At 36.2% G+C, this 22,474-nt stretch overlaps 1 protein-coding gene across 1 annotated transcript in view; it reads left to right on the plus strand.

Annotated features, from left to right (window-relative positions):
* RELN (reelin) overlaps positions 1-22,474 on the plus strand; it is a 535,801-nt gene that overhangs the window by 335,824 nt on the left and 177,503 nt on the right. The window contains exons 12-15 of the mRNA XM_061197622.1: positions 13,136-13,287; positions 19,395-19,507; positions 20,852-21,060; positions 21,818-21,946. Coding sequence (XP_061053605.1) covers positions 13,136-13,287; positions 19,395-19,507; positions 20,852-21,060; positions 21,818-21,946 — 603 coding nt within the window. The remainder of the gene's footprint in view (positions 1-13,135; positions 13,288-19,394; positions 19,508-20,851; positions 21,061-21,817; positions 21,947-22,474) is intronic.

Raw genomic sequence — 22,474 nt, forward strand, 5'->3', positions numbered from 1 at the left:
AAGAATTAAAGAAGAAACAAACACAGATGAACAATACAATAACTGAAATGAAAAATACACTAGAAGGAATCAATAGCAGAATAACTGAGGCAGAAGAACGGATAACTGACCTGGAAGACAGAATGGTGGAATTCACTGCTGCGGAACAGAATAAAGAAAAAGAATGAAGCGAAATGAAGACAGCCAAAGAGACCTCGGGGACAACATTAAACGCAACAACATTTCCATTATAGGGGTCTCAGAAGGAGAATAGAGAGAGAAAGGACCTGAGAAAATATTTGAAGAGATTATAGACGAAAAGTTCCCTAACATGGGAAAGGAAATAGCCACCCAAGTCCAGGAAGCACAGAGAGTCCCAGGCAGGATAAACCCAAGGAGAAACACGCCGAGACACATATTAATCAAATTGTAAAAATTAAAGACAAAGAAAAATTATTGAAAGCAGCAAGGGAAAAACGACAAATAACATACAAGTGAACTCCCATAAGGTTAACAGCTGATTTCTCAGCAGAAACTCTACAAGCCAGAAGGGAGTGGCATGACATACTTAAAGTGACGAAAGGGAAGAACCTAAAATCAAGATTACTCTACCCAGCAAGGATCTCATTCAGATTCAACGGAGAAATCAAAAGCTTTGCAGACAAGCAAAAGCTAAGAGAATTCAGCACCACCAAACCAGCTCTACAACAAATGCTAAAGGAACTTTTCTAAGTGGGAAACACAGAGAAGAAAAGGACCTACAAAAACAAACCCAAAACATTTAAGAAAATGGTCATAGGAACATACATATCAATAATTACCTTAAACATGAATGGATTAAATGCTACAACAAAAAGACACAGGCTTGCTGAATGGATACAAAAACAAGACCCATATATATGCTGTCTACAAGAGACCCACTTCAGACCTAGGGACACATACAGACTGAAAGTGAGGGGATGGAAAAAGATATTCCATGCAAATGGAAATCAAAAGAAAGCTGGAGTAGCAATACTCATATCAGATAAAATAGACTTTAAAATAAAGAATGTTACAAGAGACAAGGAAGGATACTACATAATGATCAAGGGATCAATCCAAGAAGAAGATATAACAATTATAAATATATATGCACCCAACATAGGAGCACCTCAATACATAAGGCAACTACTAACAGCTATAAAAGAGGAAATCAACAGTAACACAATAATAGTGGGGGACTTTAACATCTCACTTACACCAATGGACAGATAATCCAAAATTAAAATAAATAAGGAAACACAAGCTTTAAATGACACAATAGACCAGATAGATTTAATTGATATTTATGGGACATTCCATTCAAAAACAGCAGATTACACTTTCTTCTCAAGTGCTCACGGAACATTCTCCAGGATAGATCACACCTTGGGTCACAAATCAAGCCTCAGTAAATTTAAGAAAATTGAAATCATATCAACCATCTTTTCTGACCACAACACTATGAGATTAGAAATGAATTACAGGGGAAAAACATAAAAAACACAAACACATGGAGGCTAAACAATACGTTACTAAATAACCAAGAGATCACTGAAGAAATCAGAGAGGAAATCAAAAAATACGTAGAGACAAATGACAATGAAAACACGACGATCCAAAACCTATGGGATGCAGCAAAAGCAGTTCTAAGAGGGAAGTTTATAGCTATACAAGCCTACCTCAAGAAACAAGAAAAATCTCAAATAAACAATCTAACCTTACACCTAAAGAAACTAGAGAAAGAACAAACAAAACCCAAAGTTAGCAGAAAGAAAGAAATCATAAAGATCAGAGCAGAAATAAATGAAATAGAAACAAAGAAAACAATAGCAAAGATCAATAAAACTAAAAGCTGGTTCTTTGAGAAGATAAACAAAATTGATAAACCATTAGCCAGACTCATCAAGAAAAAGAGGGAGAGGACTCAAGTCAATAAAATTAGAAATGAAAAAGGAGAAGTTACAACAGACACTGCAGAAATACAAAGCATCCTAAGAGACTACTACAAGCAACTCTATGCCATTAAAATGGACAACCTGGAAGAAATGGACAAATCCTTAGAAAGGTATAACCTTCCAAGACTGAACCAGGAAGAAACAGAAAATATGAACAGACCAATCATAAGTAATGAAATTGAAACTGTCATTAAAAATCTTCCAACAAACAAAAGCCCAGGACCAGGTGGCTTCACAGGTAAATTTCATCATTTAGAGAAGAGCTAACACCCATTCTTCTCAAACTCTTCCAAAAAATTGCAGAGGAAGGAAAACTCCCAAACTCATTCTATGAGGCCACCATCACCCTGATACCAAAACCAGACAAAGAAACTACAAAAAAAGAAAATTACAGACCAATATCACTGACGAATATAGGTGCAGAAATCCTCAACAAAATACTAGCAAACAGAATCCAACAACACATTAAAAGGATCATACACCATGATCAAGTGGGATTTATCCCAGGGATGCAAGGATTCTTCAATATACGTAAATCAGTCAATGTGATACACCATACTAATAAACTGAAGAATAAAAACCATATGATAACCTCAACAGATGCAGAAAAAGCTTTTGACAAAATTCAGCACCCATTTATGATAAAAACTCTCCAGAAAGTGGGCATAGAGGGAATCTACTTCAACATAATAAAGGCCATATACGACAAACCCACAGCAAACATCATTCTCAATGGTGAAAAACTGAAAGCATTTCCTCTAAGATCAGGAACAAGACAAGGATGTCCACTCGTACCACTTTTATTCAACATAGTCTTGGAAATCCTAGCCACGGCAATCAGAGAAGAAAAAGAAATAAAAGGAATACAAATTGGAAAAGAAGAAGTAAAATTGTCACTGTTTGCAGATGATATGATACTATACGTAGAGAATCCTGAAGATGCCACCAGAAAACTACTAGAGCTAATCAATGAATTTGGTAAAATTGCAGGATACAAAATTAATGCACAGACATCTCTTGCATTCCTATGCACTAATGATGAAATATCTGAAATAGAAATTAAGGAAACACTCCCATTTACCTTTGCAACAAAAAGAATAAAATACCTAGGAATAAACCTACCTAAGGATACAAAAGACCTGTATGCAGAAAACTATAAGACACTGATGAAAGAAACTAAAGATGATACCAACAGATGGAGAGATATACCATGTTCTTGGATTGGAAGAATCAATATTGTGGAAATGACTATACTACCCAAAGCAATCTACAGATTCAGTGCAATCCCTATCAAATTACCAATGGCATTTTTCACAGAAGTAGAACAAAGTATCTTAAAATTTGTATGGAGACACAAAAGACCCCGAATAGCCAAAGCAGTCTTTAGGGAAAAAAACGGAGCTGGAGGAATCAGACTCCCTGACTTCAGACTATACTACAAAGCTACAGTAATCAAAACAATATGGTCCTGGCACAAAAACAGAAATATAGATCAAGGGAACTGGATAGAAAGCCCAGAGATAAACTCATGCACCTATGGTCAACTAATCTATGACAAAGGAGGCAAGGATATACAATGGGGAAAAGCCAGTCTCTTCAATAACTGGTGCTGGGAAAACTGGACAGCTACTTGTAAAAGAATGAAATTAGAACACTCCCTAACACCATACACAAAAATAAACTGAAAATGGATTAGAGACTTAAATGTAAGACCGGGCAGTGTAAAACTCTTAGAGGAAAACATAGGAAGAACACTCTGACATAAATCACAGCAAGATCTTTTTTGATCCACCTCCTAGAGTAATGTAAATAAAACCAAAAATAAACAAATGGAACCTAATGAAACTTAAAAGCTTTTGCACAGCAAAGGAAACCATAAACAAGACGAAAAGACAACCCACAGAGTGGGAGAAAATATTTGCAAATGAATCATCGGACAAAGGATTAACCTCCAAAATATATAAACAGCTCATGCAGCTCAATATTAAAAAAACAAACAACCCAATCCAAAAATGGCCGGAAGACCTAAATAGACATCTCTCCAAAGAAGACATACAGATGACCAAGAAGCACATGAAAAGCTGCTCAACATCACTAATTATTAGAGAAATGCAAATCAAAACTACAATGAGGTATCACCTCACACCAGTTAGAATGGGCATCATCAGAAAATCTACAAAGAACAAATGCTGGAGAGCGTGTGGAGGAAAGGGAACCCTCTTACACTGTTGGTAGGAATGTAAATTGGTACAGCTACTATGGAGAACAGTATGGAGGTTCCTTAAAAAACTAAAAATAGAATTACCATATGACCCAGCAATCCCACTACTGGGCATATACCCAGAGAAAACCATAATTCAAATAGACACATGCACCCCAAAGTTCATTGCAGCACTATTTACAATAGCCAGGTCATGGAAGCAACCTAAATGCCCATCGACAGATGAATGGATAAAGAAGTTGTGGTACATATATACAGTGGAATATTACTCAGCCATAAAAAGGAATGAAATTGGGTCATTTGTAGAGACGTGGATGGATCTAGAGACTGTCATACAGGGTGAAGTAAGTCAGAAAGAGAAAAACAAATATCGTATATTAACGCATATATGTGGAACCTAGAAAAATGGTACAGATGAACCGGTTTGCAGGGCAGAAATAGAGAGAACAAATGTATGGACACCAAGGGGGGAAAGTGTTGGTGTCATGAATTGGGAGATTGGGATTAACATATATACACTAACATGTATAAAATGGATAACTAATAAGAACCTGCTGTATAAAAAAATAAGTTAAATAAAATACAAAAATTCAAAAAAAAAATTATATTAGCCATTTATAGGCTACATAACTTCTAAAGCATTAGGTTAACATAAAACAAAGAGGACTTAGTCCAACAAATGCCAGGAAAGTGACAAAAAGTAAACAATAAAAAACAGGGTAAATAGAAAACAGAAAACAATTTGATGGGAACATATCAGTACAATCTGAACATATCAGTACACAATAAATTTGAGTGAGATATATTCATTTATTAAGTGAGATTTTCACAGTAGGTTTTTAAAAAATCAGCTGTATGTTTACTATTTATGAGAGACTCAAACTAGAACAACACAAGAAGTTGAAAGTCAAAGAAGAGAAACTAATATACCAGATAAATGCAGCAAAAGAAGCAAGGAGGCATATTAATATCAGATATTCAAATCAGATAAAATAGAATTCAGATTTAAGCATTAAAAGGGCTAAAAAGGAGTATTTTTGTGTGTGTGACTTTTTTTTTTACATCTTTATTAGATTATAATTGCTTTACAATGTTGTGTTAGTTTCTGCTGTACAGCACAGTGAATCAGCTATATGTATACCTATATCCCCTCCCTCCTGGGCCTCCCTTCCACCCTCCCCATCTCACCCCCTAGGTCGTCACAAAGCACCGAGCTGATCTCGCTGTGCTATACAGCAGCTTCCCACTAGCTATGTGTTTTACACATAGTAGTGTATATATGTCAGTGCTACTCTCTCAGTTCGTCCCACCCTCCCCTTACCCCACTGTATCCACAAGTCTGTTCTCTAAATCTGTGTCACTATTCCTGCCCTGCCACTAGGTTCATCAGTACCATTTTTCTAGATTCCATATACATGCATTAATATATGGTGTTTATTTTTTTCTTTCTGACTTACTTCACTCTGTATGGCAGACTCTAGGTCCATCCACATCACCACAAATGACTCAATTTCCTATGCAACAGTATATGAAGAGCACTTTGCACAATGCATGACATATAATAAGCAATCAAAAGACATAAAAATTGGTTGTTATTCCAACTATGCTTACTATCGGTAATGGGATATGACCAAAGTGGTACTCAAAGAAAAATTATATTCACAGTAACTAATAAGATATGAAAGAAACACAAAGTTGAATAGTCCAAGGAAACCTACATTAGATTCTCTAAATAAACCAATGAAATGTCATTTTAAAAAAGACAGTATTAGTTAAAATGATAGTTGGATATATTTTAAAACCATGGAAGTACTAAAGTGGATCAGAGTAAACTTGTTGCAAGCTGTTAAAAGACTTCTTACTTGTTCTGGTTTGCTTTTGATGTGGGTTCTAAAATTGCTTTCTATTTACACAGATTGTTTTTCTGTTTTGAAACATAGACAGTAAATTTTCAAATAATAAAAAAGTAAGTTCATATGATTAGGTATGCTAAAATTGTTCTGGAATTCCTTCATAGAAATTTTAAACCCTTCTTTAATTTGCAGCACGTGTACATCTTTGCTTTTGGCACTGCCATTCTTGAGTTGGTTAATAACCCCTTCCCCTCTCCAAACCAGCCGTCCATGTGAGCATCCAGAATACAGCAACTCACTCCCTCTTCAAGAGAGGATGCTCTTTACTGAAGTCACAGAAAGAAGAGAATGAAATCTGAATCCTCCCAAAGTGATTTAATTCCTCACAGCTTGGCATAACACTAGCCCGTGATAGGATTTTTCTGTAGAAGGCTTTAGAGGAGGCTGCTGGCACTGATGCCCACTTCTTCAGATGCCCTCTTCTTCAGATGCCCACTTCTTCAGCATGTTTCATCTTCTATAGTCTTTCCTCAGTAGTTCACCTGCTCCACACTGACCACAAGGCAGTCCTGAATATGTAGGAGTTTATACGAAGGAAAAGCAGAACTCTGACACCTCACGAAACATAGCTCAGGGTTATCTAGAACATATTCAGGAGCATTAGGAAACTGAGAATTTAATTCCTCAGCCCCATAAAGTATGCTAAGTAGTATAATTATTTAGCTTTGTATTTTGAAACATGACAACGAAATAATGACTAGTTTGGCATATATGTAGTAAAATATTATGTGACCCATTTATAAAGAGTTAGTAGTAACCTGGAAAATGTGTATATTACTAATGTAAATGAAAAAGGACAAAATACAAAACCATCTGTATAATATTATCATGACCGCTTGGAAATATACGTATAAAATATTAGAAATAAATATAGTAAAATATAAATTGTTCTTGTCTCTGGGGTAGTATGGTTATGGGTGATTTTTTTCTTCTACTTTTTCTATTTTCCAATAATGAGAATATTGCTATCATACTAGAAAACAGATAGATGGAATACCCAGAATTCTCCCACATACCAGTAAGACATAGAAAAGATGCCAGAGGGCAAACAGGACTTATCAAGTGGTCAGAGAGATTAGTCTCTGGACTGCTGACCTGACTATTTCCAGTTCTCTCCAACCTCCAGCCCTAACAATCCTGCTCCGCTACCATCACACCCTATTAAGATAACTGCTTTATAAATTTGTTCTGAAGAAGCTCTTTCAGAAATATATTTTAAAACAGCTCATCTAAGATTACAGAAAAAAATTTGAGCACAGATAATGTTTTCCTCAGGTCAGCCATGACTTAGTCTCTGATAGGTGATTTACTATAAAGAGACCAAAATACAAGTATTAGTTATGTTTTTTAAAGGCATTGCTTAGAAAAGAGGGTCAGTCCTGAAACTGACTCAAAATGTCTTTCTTAAATTTCAGTGCTAGCCACTGGAATAAAACCAAGAAAAAAGCAATATAAACTCAATAAAACAAATTTATATTGGCTTCCTTGTTCTGGGGAGATAGTTCCAAAGAATGTTACATATACCTTGAAAACCAAAACTGCATATAGACCAACAAGAACAATCTCCATTATAGCCCCTTCAATGTCAGTTGATGCTTTTATTAAAAATTGGCTTTAAAATTACATAGAACTCTTCAGAACAGTTTGAGCATCTTCTTGCTATTTTCTACAGAGTCTTCCCTCTATCCTACCCAGAAGAATTATGTTACCTCTGACATTTTATTTAAGCTTATAATTCAGGGTAAGTGAATTTAAGATAGACTGACAGACTGAGTTAACACTGTATTAAGTGGGTCTCTTTTTTTTTTACAGGCATGTTCATTATTATTAAAGTAAAACCCACTTGGCCATTTAGATCACATAATTAATAAATTTAAGCGCCCCGATAGATTTGTAGCCAAAATCTTAAACTGTACAAAAAACCCACGGATAGAAAGTACAGTTTTTCTTTCAACTAAGTATCCCCTTGCTTAAATTGTTTAAGCAATTACCCTTTGCATATTGTACTACAACTTTGTCTAAGATTGCTGCTCTGCTAATTCTAGTGTGAAAAAAATAAAAATACTCATTATAATTTAGAAGTTCATTTGAATTGCCACTTTCACTTATTTTAAAACAAAAATAGTACTACATTTTACAGGGGGAGAAAAGGAATCTAACATTTATTGAAACTGTAATATGCCAGGCAATACATCATTTTCTCTAAACTTCCTCAGTCTAGGTCATATTTCTGTCTTATTGGTGAGAAAGCTGAGTGCTTTCTACCATTCTGAAGCCAATATTCTTTATTAATGTTATTCCAACAAGAGTGTAAATAAATACAATGCATGTAATAAGAACCTAAAACAAAATTGCATTTGAGTGAAATATAGGGGAACTGATTGAAGAAAAGAATTTTTGAAATACAGTGCATGCAGGAAAGCCTTCAAATAGAGCTTATCCTTTACCTTCACCTGAGCTGTCATGCTGGAGGAAAAACCTATAAATGCAGTGAAGGTGGAGAAGCCTTTAGTCAAAATATACACCTTGCTAGACCTCACAGGACTCATGCTAGAGATAAACCTCATGAATATAAATGAATGTGGAGGGTCTTTTCCTATGGCACATCCCATATTAAATATCAGAGAATTCATCCCAAATAGAGACCTTATGGATGTAATGAACTTATTCAACCTCAGAGAATATCTAGTAGATAAAAAACCTTATGAATTTGGTAAATGTAGGATCTTATAGCCAGGCTCTATTCTATATCTTAGTTCAAACCTAAAGTCACCAACTTTAGGTGGTTTAATATATTCTGGGAAATATAATAAAAAAAATTTTCATAGATAATGTGAAATGTTCCACTACCCTTTAGAGCCTTTTATGCCAATATTTGTAGGAAAAAAAATGATTAAAATATAAGACCACCATTGCCTATGTTCATATTCTTAGTAATTTCATCAACCTATGATGAGATAATTTGTTTTCATTCTGAATTATAAATTGAATACCTTTCTTTTTTCTGAAAATGATTTTCCTTTTGCAAAAAAAAAAATGTGCAAAGTAAAAATTAAAAGTCCTCCAATGCTAATCCCACTCCACACTGTTGAAATGTAGGCATATATTCTGGCATATATCATTCAGAAATTTTGCTGGCTATACAAAAAAAACCACTAGAGTCACATTTTCCTTACTATACTCAACTTGATTTTTTATTTTATTTTATTTTTTTATAAATTTATTTATTTTTGACTGCGTTGTGTCTTCTTTGCTGCACACGGGCTTTCTCTAGTTGTGGCGAGCGGGGGCTACTCTTCGTTGCGGTGCATGGGCTTCTCATTGTGGTGGCTCCTCTTGTTGTGGAGCACGGGCTCTAGGTGCGCGGGCTTCAGTAGTTGTGGCACGCGGGCTTTAGAGCGCAGGCTCAGTAGTTGTGGTTCGCGGGCTCTAGAGCACAGGCTCAGTAGTTGTGGCACATGGGCTTAGTTGCTCCACGGCATGTGGGATCTTCGTGGACCAGGGCTCGAACCTGTGTCCCCTGCATTGGCAGGCGGATTCTTAACCACTGCGCCACCAGGGAAGTCCCACAACTTGTTTTTTTAAAACTTAACAATATATTATGAATGTCTCTTCTAGTCAATAAATATATATCATTATTTCAGAAAGACACTATACCATTATTTCAGAAAGACACTATACCAGTTTATCTAAGTAAACCTCTATTGATAGACAAAGAATACTGTAATAAAATTTTTGTATACTTGTTGAAGTATTTCTGAAAGAGAAATTCCTAAAAGAAAATTAGAGAATCAAACATGTACATGTACATATACATATATATGTATGTATGTAATTTCATTTTGATAGTTACTGCCAGATTGCCCTTCAAAGAATATGTATCATTCTCTTTTTAAGCTTGTGAAGAAAATATTCTTAATTTCAGCTTTATTGAGATACAGTTGACATATAAAGTTGTAAGATATTTAAAGTGTACATTGTGGTGATTTGATATACATACACATTGTAAAAGGAGTCCCTCCATCTAGTTAACTAACATATCCATCACCTCACATATTTATCTGTTTTTGTTTGTTTGTTTGTTTTGGTTTTTTTTGGTGAGAACATTTAAGTTTTGCTCTCTCATATCATTCTTCTTTAAAAATTTTTATTGGAGTATAGTTGATTTACAATGTTGTATTAGTTTCAGGTATACAGCAAAGTGAATCGGTTATACATATACTCTCATATCCTTCTTAAAACTATTAAAGTATAAGCTAATTAAAACATAATTAATTTTATTCTCAAAACATTCCAAAGCAGCTGATAGGGAGGATCATCAGCTTTCCAGCTAAGAAACTTCTTTAAATTATTTTTGCTTACAAAAAGAACTCTCTTTTTGACACAGAAAGTAGAAGGACACACTTTAAAATATAAATTAAATATTATTGTGACCTTGCTACCTCTAAGGAACGAAGTTGCCTTAAGGCATTTTATTGATTATTAAACTTTTTGTGTGTGTTCCAACTTCGGCCCACTCTATTATAAATAATAGATACCAATGTATTTATAATAAATAATGTAAGGGATCTTTTTTTAGAATTAGCCATCAAAGATAAATATAAATTGCTATGTTGTAGAGAGTTCTCCCCTCTAGCAGACATTCCTTCAAATGCAGTTCACAAAGAACCACATTTCCTTGGAGAAAACATAATTTAAACCATAGAAAAGTAACACTCCTTTTCAGGGAAATTGTGGTGCCATCCAAGATATTGCCAAAACTATAGAGCTCTTTAAATACCACTGCTGGCCTCAAAGATTTGGTTGTGCTATAATTTTACTTCATGTAATTATTATATTAAGAGAGAGTCAGAGACCATGACATTTTTGTAATTGGAAAAGACCACAACTTTGCAACCTTACAGAGAGGGATTCTGAAGTCCAGACAGGTGAAAGGGCATCTCTGAGGTCCCTCAGTAGTTGATGCAGCTCTGGGATCCCCTCAAGGATGCTTTGCCTCCAACTAAGCTCGAGCCAGCGTTTATACAAATTCACAAAGAATGAGCTTGTGCTACAAGAAGCTCCTACTGAATTTTTAATAAATGCAAGATAATTTATTTAAAGCAATGAGACTTCTACAAAATGATTTTCAGATTTCTCTCTGCTTTTTTCTCTTCAGAGCCAACTAAACTTTCCATTTCCTTTGATTTTAAATATTTGGGTTTCTAAAGAAAATAACCTCACTTTTGTTATCTTCCAACAGTTACAGTGGGATAAATAAAGACTGGAGTAAAATTGAATATGTTGGACTTTAAAATAAAGATTAAAAAGAAATGTATAGCCTGGATCATATCTCATATAGCCCTCTCTGTGGTAGAAGTCAATGAAAATAATTCCTTTAGATTAATCTAAAAGAGTTAATCATTTACAGCTAATAAGAGAAAAAGACGACTAATCTCATTTCTCACTTGAATAAAACGTTCTTTCAGTCCATGACAATCTGATCTTCTCCAATTTAATTTTTCATTTTAAAAATACTCTAAAGCAGATGGATGCCTAAAAGGAGTCATCATATGCATCATTTATAACCTTAACTTGCTTTATGGAGCAGTAGGCTGAGTGGCTTTATTGGGATAAATGGAGCAGGTGAAAGACCAATGAACCAGTGTGAAATTTTCTTGTATGAGTCGAGAGAGGTTCCTGGTATTTACAGTGGTCCAGTACTATTAAGAGCTGCTTCTCCTTGAATAGCTGATTCACTTCATTGTACAGCAGAAACTAACACAACATTGTAAAGCAATTTTACTCCAATTAAAGAAAAAAGAAAAGAAATGATAAATCTGAAGGACTGTAACACAAGGAGAGTATCTGCAATAAAAAGTTTTTTAAAAGAAGAAAAAGAAAAAGAACTGCTTCTCCTTGAATGATTGATAATAACCTTTCAAAAGACAAAAAATTAAGCATTTCCTAAACATCTTGGTCTCAAACGGTTCAACGTAATTGTCCTGGCACAGTGTCCTCTTTAGAACTCTAACTACTAAAATAACAGTGAACTAAGAAACAGAAGATCTCAATTTAAAACCAAACAGGCAGTTGGCCTTAGGCAAGCCACTTACCTCTGTGTGTCCCAGTTTCCTCTGTCTGTAAGCAAGTTAGTTGTGTGAAAAGCGGTGGCCAAATTAGATATGAGCAGAGATAAATACTAAGGAGATATAAGAGTTTTTATATATTAGATATTTTTATTTTCCTACATATTCAAATACCTATTTGACAGTTTAAATCCCATCCCCTTTTTGAAAACTTGCTAGATTCTTGTCAGCTTGTATGACTTTTCATCCTATAACTATTTTTTAGTGTGCAAAACAGCATACAAGTATTTATGATATTATGGCACTATCTTTTATGATTTCCTTTTTCCTTAGTTCAAATTTGATTCCCCACCTCAACTGTAAGTGCTTTGAGAATAAAGGCTATCATGTAGTAGACACACTATACATAGTATTGATTAAACTTAGCCTCTACAGAAAAACTGTAATTGTGAATGGAATGTGTTTTAAACTTTGTTCATTACCCAAGATCTGTAGTACCCCATCTTATTTTTTTAAATTTTTTAATTTTTTGCTGCATTGGGTCTTCATTGATGCACAGGCTTTCTCTAGTTGCGGGAAGCGGGGGCTATTCTTCGTTGCAGTGCGTGGGCCTCTCACTGTGGTGGTTTCTATTGTTGCGGAGCATGGGCTGTAGGCATACAGGCTTCAGTAGTTGTGGCACACGGGCTCAGTAGTTGTGGCTCGTGGGCTCTAGAGCTCAGGCTCAGTAGTCGCGGTGCACAGGCTTAGTTGCTCCGCGGCATGTGGGATCTTCCTGGACCAAGGATCGAACCCATGTCCCCTGCATTGGCAGGCGGATTCTCAACCACAACACCACCAGGGAAGTCCCTGTAGTACCACATCTTTATTTCAGAATTATTCATTACTAAGCATATGTTCCTCATTAAAAGTAAAATGTTATACTCTATAAAGTTTTGACTTACTATTTTAACTCTTAGTGATTGTCATTTTTTAAAGGTGGGACATCTTGGGAGCTGTCATTGGTACAGAATGTGGAACAATAGAATCAGGTTTATCAATGGTCTTCCTCAAAGATGGAGAGAGGAAAATATGCACTCCTTACCTGGACACAACTGGTTACGGGAACCTGAGGTTTTACCTTGTTATGGGTAGGTACATTTTGAACAAATTTTATTGACCTAGGGCAAATTCTAGATGAGCACCTATTCCTGAGGAAGTAAGATTGTTTGTTGTCTACAATATAAAATTAAAATTCATGAACTATGAGTTCTACTGGTTGAGCAAAAGTCTGTGGTGCTCACACCTGCCTCACACCAGCCTTTCTGGAACCATCCTGTGCAAGAGCTAGTCTTGTTCTTGCATGACTAGGCCTAAAGACAAAATGCCTTAAGACCTTCCTTCCACCTTTCCTGCAATGGTCATAGCTGAAAAGACAATGAGAGAGAAGCTAAGAACAAAGTAACTCCTTTGTCCAAAGCCTCTAGCCTCCCCAAAATACAATCATCGAGGTGAATCATTTGTTTTCATGGATATCTCATCATTGCATAACTCTTTTGTTGTGGGAAGCTAAGAAAGAAACAGATTTATTATACTTTTTAATGCTTTAATACTATACTTTCTAATATGTTGGCAAACATAGGAAAAAAGTGCTTATAAGATGTTATTTTTCTTCAGATGACTGCAGAGCAAATAAATAGTTAAAAGTTTAGAAAAATACCAAAGGAGGAATTAGGGGGTTGAAATGGGTGTCCTCTGAAATTTATCATTTTCGTCAGCAAGAGCCACAGTTACATACTCTTTCACTGGATGTCATTCCAGAAATGTGAGTAGGTGTCACATGCCTTTTTTGTTAAATGACTGGAAAAGCACAGGCAACACCTGGAAGTGAAACAGGAAATAAACATTATCCACCTTTGACCTTACTAGCAAAGATGTCAATTCATCAGGACAAACAGACCTTCCAAGTCTAGGCTTCTGCAGTGGCTATTATTTCTCTCACATTCCTCACCTCCTACAGCTCAGAGTGGCAAAGCAAACTTCAGATTGTATCATGCTCTCAAATACGTTGCCTGTGTGATGCTACCTCATTTTCAATAATGATCTGTTTGGTAACAGGGAAGCTGTGGATATAAAATACAATAATGTAATCTTCCTGCCATAAGGATATCCTCACCTTAACTCTGAAATGAGTTGTATATTTAAAGACCCAGACCTCAATTCCTTTACATAATTAGAATTCAAACTGGCTCTCATTTTATTAAGAGTGATTCCTGGGAAACTTTAAGAACCGCCCTCACCCCCCGGCAAATTGTAATAAACATTTAATATGCCCATCTAATTTAAGTATTTTCCCTTTTTTTCATTTTTCACAAAATATATTTGAATTCTTCATTTTTTAGTAGTAAATTATGGTAAATCAAACCATTCAATGCCTTTATATAAGAGATTGTCATCTTTATATAAGAGATTAAGTCATCTTTAATTCTTTCTAGAACAAAGCAGATTATTAATGAATCATTTAAAATTATATTGACTCTGAGGAAAACATTCACTTGAATAGACCCAAAGTACCTTATCCCAAATAAAAGCATCTCCATTCGATTAAAAAAATTAATGAGTTCCTGTTGAATGTAGAGCACTGAGCTAGCATATATAGAGACTACAACTGGGGAAAATAATGATACCTAAATCGCAGAGTTGCTGATCAATGAGTTAATACATGCAAAGCCTTCAAAATGGTGTCTAATAAATACTTAAGACTCAATATATCTTTGGTTTTTTATGTATAAAAATTACTTAAGAGCCCTTGCCCACAAGTAACACTTAACTATAAAAGAGATTGCAGTTGGGCTGTAATGGAATGAAAATGTTATGGAAGTGCAGAGGAAGCTCTGGGTATTGTAGTGGAGGGATTAGGGTAGAGTTTCACGAAGGAGATGGTATTTGAACTGGCCTTGAAGGTTCAAGCTAAGCCAGCATTTTGAGAAAAAGCACAAGTATAAAGGTATATGACATGTTTGGGGCTGGGTGATTTTCCCAGTATAGTTGAAAGGAAAGACATAAGCTGGAACTAGAAAAGTGAACTGAAGCCAGAGTAGTGAATGACTTTCTTTAACATCATACTGAGGAATTTGGATTCTCTTACTCTAGGCAACATGGAGCCATCAGATGATTTCTGTCAGTTCTATAATATATTCTCATCTTTGTTTTAGAAAGATAATTCTGGCATAGTGTGAAGGAAAGACTGAAATAATCAGAAATTAGAGGATAGAAGACCAGGTAGGATAGGGTTGCCAGATTTAGTGAGTGGTGGGGGAGACTTATTTAAATTTAAATTTCAGATAAACAGCGAATAATTTTTTGTATAAGTATTGGTCATGCAATGTATATTAGCTGGCAACCCTAAGTTAGGGAAGCTATTGCACTGGTCCAAGCAACAAAGGAATTATGGCAATGATGGTGGCAATAATGTACAGGAGGGGACAGAGATAGAATAACTGGAGAAGGAACCAACTGAAGTTCACACCCAACTGACTAAGGACTATGAGAACAGTCTTGAGAGGACACATTTCTCTCCTGGGTGTTTGGAAGAATGGTGCCATTTCCCAAACTAGGAAATGTCAAAAATAAGTATGATCACAATAAAGAGCAAGTGTGCAGTAGAGAATTTTGATATTAGATTTGTTGAGGTTGAGGGTTCTCCATATGAAGGCAGAAATTCTACTCAGGGGTTGAATCGGATTTGAAAGTTGTCAACATACAGGTGATAACCGGAGCCACTAAAGTTGCTGTGTTCTCCCAAGCAGGAGACAGAGTAAGCAAAGGACATGAAAACTCCTTAAGGAGAACCCTCACCTAAGTATAGGTAGAAGGAAAAGGAGTAGACAAAGGATGCTGAGAAAAGGGCATAAGGAAATGCAGGAGGAAGGCGTGGTTCTATGCTAAAGAGGGAAAGGAAGAGAGTGGTTCAGGAATGGGATGACAGGGAGGTGATCAGCAGTGTAGGAAGGCCACAGAGACAGAGGTCAACCAGGACAGGGCTGAGAGCCCACCTGTGACTCCCCGTGGTGTGGTGCCTGGGAAGCCAAAGAGCATAGAGTTAAAAGAAATGGAGACGTGGCACTGACTGAGAACTGCTCTTTCAGGAAGTTCACCAGTAAACACAAGGAAAGAAATGGGGTCTGACCTTGAGGAGAAAGCAGAATCCAGCAAAGGTGTTTTTAGGATAGGATAGGGTAGGCTAGGCTAGGCTAGGCTAGGACAGGATGACAGTAGGATAAGACTGGATTCTACAGAAAAGACTTCAAAACTTTGGTAGCTGATAGAAAAGAAAACAATATGGGAAGAGATTTAAGATACGATAGACAGTTTATAAGTAACCCCTCACTAAGTATGATGCCTTAGGAAAATCAGTGACTGATTGTTAATCTAGACCAGATCACACTCCTTTCTTCTTAGACACTGCCTACGTGTCCTTCCTGGTTTCATCCTTTGGTTCATATCAGTCTGCTGTGACTACCATTTCTGGAAAATTTGCTCAACTTTCAAAGTTTGGTTCAAGGTCTATTTCCTTCATTCACACATTTTCATTTATACAACACAAATTATTTGAGGACTAGTATCCAGCACTGTTCTTAGGGCCAGAATGCAGTGAACATGACAAAAATAACGTAATATACATCATTCATTTGGGTTTTTTTGTTTGGTTTCGTTATTATTCCTTCAACAGATATTTACTTAGCATCTCCTATATACCGAGCTCTTTTAGCCTACACTTGTATCTCTTTTCTCTGAATTTTGACTGCAGTTATGGCAGCACAACACAGTTTACTGCTAATCAGCATACTTTCATGTATATTAGACATATGTATTAGTTACTTGCTAAATTACAAACTTTTTGAGGTCAGGGCTTATCTCCCGTTCAGGCCCAATGTCCTGCACATAGTCAATAAAAAAAAAAAATCACTTTCTTAATATAAATAAGTGTCTTAAATCTACTTAACACAGGATTTAAAATACTTTAAAACTAGCTGTCCATCTAGTTTCTATTGAAATTTTCTGTACCTTAATTGCTGTACAAAACGCCTTTTGAGTCATACCTTTCCACAATACATCAAAGTGAATGAAGCCGAAGAAGAATCCGTGTCTTTCTGTAGGAGCTGCTGTCACTGAAACTTCACAGAACTGATAAATTGCCCCAAGAGGGATCTTTCAGATAAAGTCTGTCATCATTTTAAAGTCTTGGCTCCTTTTGGACTTTCTTCTTCTGTCATTCTGGGCTGGATGAGCCTCCCATGTGGGTTTCTGTTCTCTCTGAAACTCAGGTGCAGTTCGCGAACTGTTCTTGAGAGAGCAGAGAGGATTTACAGGGAACAAATTTTAACGAAATTAGAGAGAATTGATGGTTCAGTTCCTGTGTCTCTGGATGTGGTGCTTTAAACCCACACTGCCTGTGACCTTTCACCTTTTTTTGTTCTTTTTTGGTAAGTCTTTAATATGGGCTCAATAGTCAATTCTTCAAAGTTACATTTTAAAAAAGAGAATTTAGTTTTCATGGAGGTCTTTCCCCCACCTCTCCCCCGCCCGCCAGACTGTCATTTTGAATGGCTTTACTTGCTATATTTACTATAATCTTAAAGTGTGTAATGAAATGCTAAAAATATGATATCAATTGTCAAAATCATGAGCTTTTTCTCGACAGGTTGCTGCCGTTGAACAATAAACATCTTTTAGGATGAGGTCTACATTATCCTTATATCTGGCTTCTCTATTCTCAGTTTAGATTACTTAACTCAGTAAATACTTATTATATGCCAAGTTACATATGTCTGACAGATGTAACATGCCAGATTTCACAAATACCACCATCCAAGTTACTTCTGTTATCATGGTCTTTCTTGTACTGGTCAGGTTCTAGCTTTCTTACTTAACATCACATTTCAGTAATTTCTCCCCAGGACCAGACCCCAGTTACCCAGATCGAGTTTAAGCCAGACACTTGCAGTAATTGACACTTTATTTTTTTATACAGATGGTGAGTCTCAGGCATTATTTATTGATTTTACTAGATTAACTCTTAAAGGGTAACTTTATTCTAGAGTTTTTGAAGTTGCTTTTTTGTCACCATATAGTATTAGCAACAAAAATTGCCTGTAGATAAAAATTAACATTGACGGTGGTTGATTTAAGAACTGGAAGAGGGTTTTTTTGAAAGATAATAATAAAAAGTTAATGTTATAAATTTTGGACCTTAGGGGTAGAATATTTGCCAGGAAATCCATGTACATATCGCCACTCCTGCTATTATGTTTGGTGCTGTTATGAAGGATAATGGTGGGTGGGGAGAGGTTTCTGGTTAGACATGTAATCCTTTAAAATCCAGGTTAAGCAGACAATTGATAGAAGCCAGCAGTAATAAGGATTATTGGCCGAATGTGGTAGAATAGAAGGTCAAAGGCTAAGACATAACATCAACTCCTGGCTCTTCCACCAACTGGTTAAATTATCTTCAGTTTCAGGTACTTGCTCTGTTATTCAGTTGCATCATCAGGATGATCTTAACTACCTCTCAGTTCTAACTTTATATCATTTCATATGACTATAAAGTAGTGTGATAGGGAGTAAACTACTCTATATACCTTCCAAGAATCAAATGAAATACCAAAAGTAAAAATGAAAAATGTAAAATGAACTGCATCTAAAGTACAAATACCCCAATAAATATGTTAAAAAAAAAATTTTCCTAAGTACTAAAAAAAAAAAAAAAAGCAAATACCTAATATGTGCTAAAATATTAAAGATACTACATACAACAGTTTAAGTAACACACTGCTTCAGAAATCCTTGATTCAGTGAGTCACCACAATTTTTTTAAAACCATAATCAATAGGTTCTGAACTTTGGCCGTAAAGACCTCAAATATAAGGAAGTAATGGTTTATTAAAAAGCAGAGCACACTTCTTTAATGAGAGTTAAAATATGGACAGGTAGTCACAGTTTGTTGCAGACTATTATTTGAGTCATCTCATTAAGTAAATAGTTACTGTGGCCTTCACAAATGTCAAGTCTTTGATCTTTAGCATGGCCTATCTGAACTATCTTCGTAAATTTTTTCTTTGGGTCTGGTTACCTTTGTTTAGGGTCATTCTTAAGTGACATCTGGGTTTCATAATTATTTTTTATCCTGAAATTTAACACTATGTTTTACATGTTAATGGATGCAAGTTGGTACTAACACTTAAAATGTTTTGTGCAGGAGGGATTTGTGACCCTGGAGAGTCTCATGAAAATGATATCATCCTGTATGCAAAGACTGAAGGAAGAAAAGAGCACATTACACTGGATACCCTTTCCTATTCCTCATATAAGGTACCCATGCCAATCTGTGTGTCAGATGGCCCCACCCCAGTACAGGTCAAAACCATGAAGACCATGCTAGATGCCATGCTAGAGGATAAATCTCTCTTCTGGCAGCCCAGAAAGTTGCCACATTTCTTTAAAACAGTGACATGGACATTATTTTAGCATTCACTTTTTTTCCTGATATAAACAAAAAGTGAGGTTTTATCAGGAAGAGTGAATTACAGCCCATTAGAGACAATAAGGAGGAGCCCAGTACTCTGACAATTATTCTCATCCCTAAGAAAGCCCTAAAAGTGGCTCTAACTATGCAGCTTCACAGACTTGGCATCAGGCATAGTGAGTATTAATTTAGCATTTGAGGTTTCCTAGGCAGAAGACATTGTAAAAGTACAGATTGTTATTACCTTTGCTTTTTTCTTTGATAATTTGAGCCAGAGATTGAGTCTTTGGAGCCAGAGATTTGCCCTTTGGATTTAGGACAGATGTTGGCTCTGGTTATTTGCAAACATCTTCAAAATGATGTGATGCTTATCATATGGTATAAAATTATCCTTTTCTAATAGTAGATATATTTGTGCTGAGAGTACACTCACACATTCATTATTAGTTAGCCTTCCCTCCACGTTGATGGCACCTTCGGGACTTTAAAAAGCTTGAACACAGCCAGCCTCTAGCATCTCATAGCTTCAGTTAGGAAGACAGGAGATAAACATCAAGGCTAGAATAGGGGACAACCAAAGAATGTATCCAGTACACTCCACATGCTACGGTCACCCAAGTTATACCATTTGGGATTTCATAATGGACCACTCTTCCAGCTGTGACTAGGTAGGGTTACACCTGCTCTGGTCAGCTGCATGCCTCAGACCAAATCAATACGTCACTTATCATGGATTAACTCTTTGCTCTGGCTGTTTCTGCTTGGAGTCCTATTTTCAGAATACCTAGTTTGGCAAAGAATTCATATTATACAGTACGCTTTAAAGAAGACTGATGATGAAATGTAAATGTCAAGTTACCTTTATCTTGTGCTAAGGTAGATAAAATGGATACATATGCTTTGATAACTTTTAAAGACCTTAAACCAGTTTATCTTCAGGTAGAGAGGGCCTGATCAGTCACACACAGGGAGTTCCAGGTGTCTGCAAAGGAGGAATTCTGAGTGACTAAAATGAGTGCCCCATGAGGACAGCATCTTCTACATGAAATAACAAATGGAATATACAGAATATTGCTTGGTGCTTAATCAATGGCAGTTATGTACATAGTAATTGCAAGATTGAATTTAGGAGAATTCACAGACTGCCGTAGGGAAGGTTATGAGTGATTTTGGTTTCCTTTGTTTTGAAGGTTCCATCTTTGGTTTCTGTAGTCATCAATCCTGAACTTCAGACTCCTGCTACCAGATTTTGTCTCAGACAAAAGAACCATCAAGGACATAATAGGAATGTCTGGGCCATAGATTTTTTCCACGTCTTACCTGTTCTCCCTTCTACAATGTCTCACATGATACAGTTTTCCATTAATCTGGGATGTGGAACACAGCAACCTGGGAACAGGTAGGAAGCCGCATTCTGTGCGCCTGTGGACAAATTAACAATGAACACGTGGACTTGGCTATTAAATCAGAGCAACTTCTCAGTAGGTTTTCAGCTGAATTTTTAATAAAATATCCATTAACAAAATACACACTTTCCCTCAAAGGAAGAAAAAAGTTCTTCAATTAATATGTAGAGTATGATTAGATAGATTTTGATTAGAAATGGCTTTATTCTAAGAGCTTGGTCTTAGGTATCAGAGGTGTTTGGAGGAGCTGTGGCAGCCATCCATTCCAACAGATTGCTGAGAGAGCAGAAAAAAAAAACAAAGAAAAGCTTGACCCAAGTTGGTTAGTGACCCCGTAATAATAGGCACGGAAATCAATTAGCACTTCAAGAGCTATGACTTCTCGGTTTCACTTGCTGAAGTGTTGCCCTTGTCCTTTCTAAGGATTTTGTCAGTCTGACATTTACAGGATGAAGCGGCAGTGTGAGACGTGGTAATTGCCTTGCCATCTATCAGATTCAGGAGCACAAACTCAAGTTCCCATTTGCTGTCTGTAAAACATATTTTGTTTCTATAGCAGTAATTTAACTGCTTGCCCTTTGAAAGCTGGTCAGACTTCAGTAGAGGGGAAAACAATCACTTTGGAAACAGCATCTTAAAAATTTTTACAATAGTTCTACAGATGTTTAATGTACCTCGCCAGAGATGAGTCATTTCATTTCATTTGTTATCTTTGCCCCTTTTTTGTTGTGCTTGGTCTGGTGTTACCAGTGTCAGCTTAGAGTTTTCTACCAACCATGGGCGTTCCTGGTCCCTGCTCCACACTGAATGTTTGCCTGAGATCTGTGCCGGACCCCACCTTCCCCATAGCACGATCTACTCCTCGGAAAACTACAGTGGGTGAGTGCATTCTAACGTAGCAAGAGATCTGAATCCATGTTGCAGACTCAAAGTCGATGAGTAAGCCTGAGATTAGTGTTTTTGGCATAATAGGTAAGGAAGCTGCCTTCTCTTTTTCAGCTGATTCAGTAGTGATCTCATTTTTAAAAAAGACAGTAACTTTGGTAAATCTGATGCAAGATCACAATTTGTAGAGTCATTCATTCTTTAGGTATTTAGCTTTTATATTTTGGATTACATAAATTTAAGTTCTATACGGTGACCCTATAGTTACTGCCGAAAGGCTTATTGCCAAAATACTTAAGAAAAGATGCAGCATAGACAAGTGGAAGAAAGTCAAGCTTTGGAATTGAACCTGGGCTCAAATCCTGCCGGCTATTGATACTTGTGTAATGCTATTTACTCTAACTTTCCACTTCTTTCCACGTAAATTAAGGACAATGATTGACCCCCTTAAGGACTCTTAAGAGAATTAAAGATGACTATGTAAAATACTTGCCACTTTACAGGATAAGCACTGGATAAATA

This window comes from Eubalaena glacialis, chromosome 8 (assembly GCF_028564815.1).
Source record: "Eubalaena glacialis isolate mEubGla1 chromosome 8, mEubGla1.1.hap2.+ XY, whole genome shotgun sequence".
In the NCBI taxonomy this organism is placed as follows: domain Eukaryota; kingdom Metazoa; phylum Chordata; class Mammalia; order Artiodactyla; family Balaenidae; genus Eubalaena; species Eubalaena glacialis.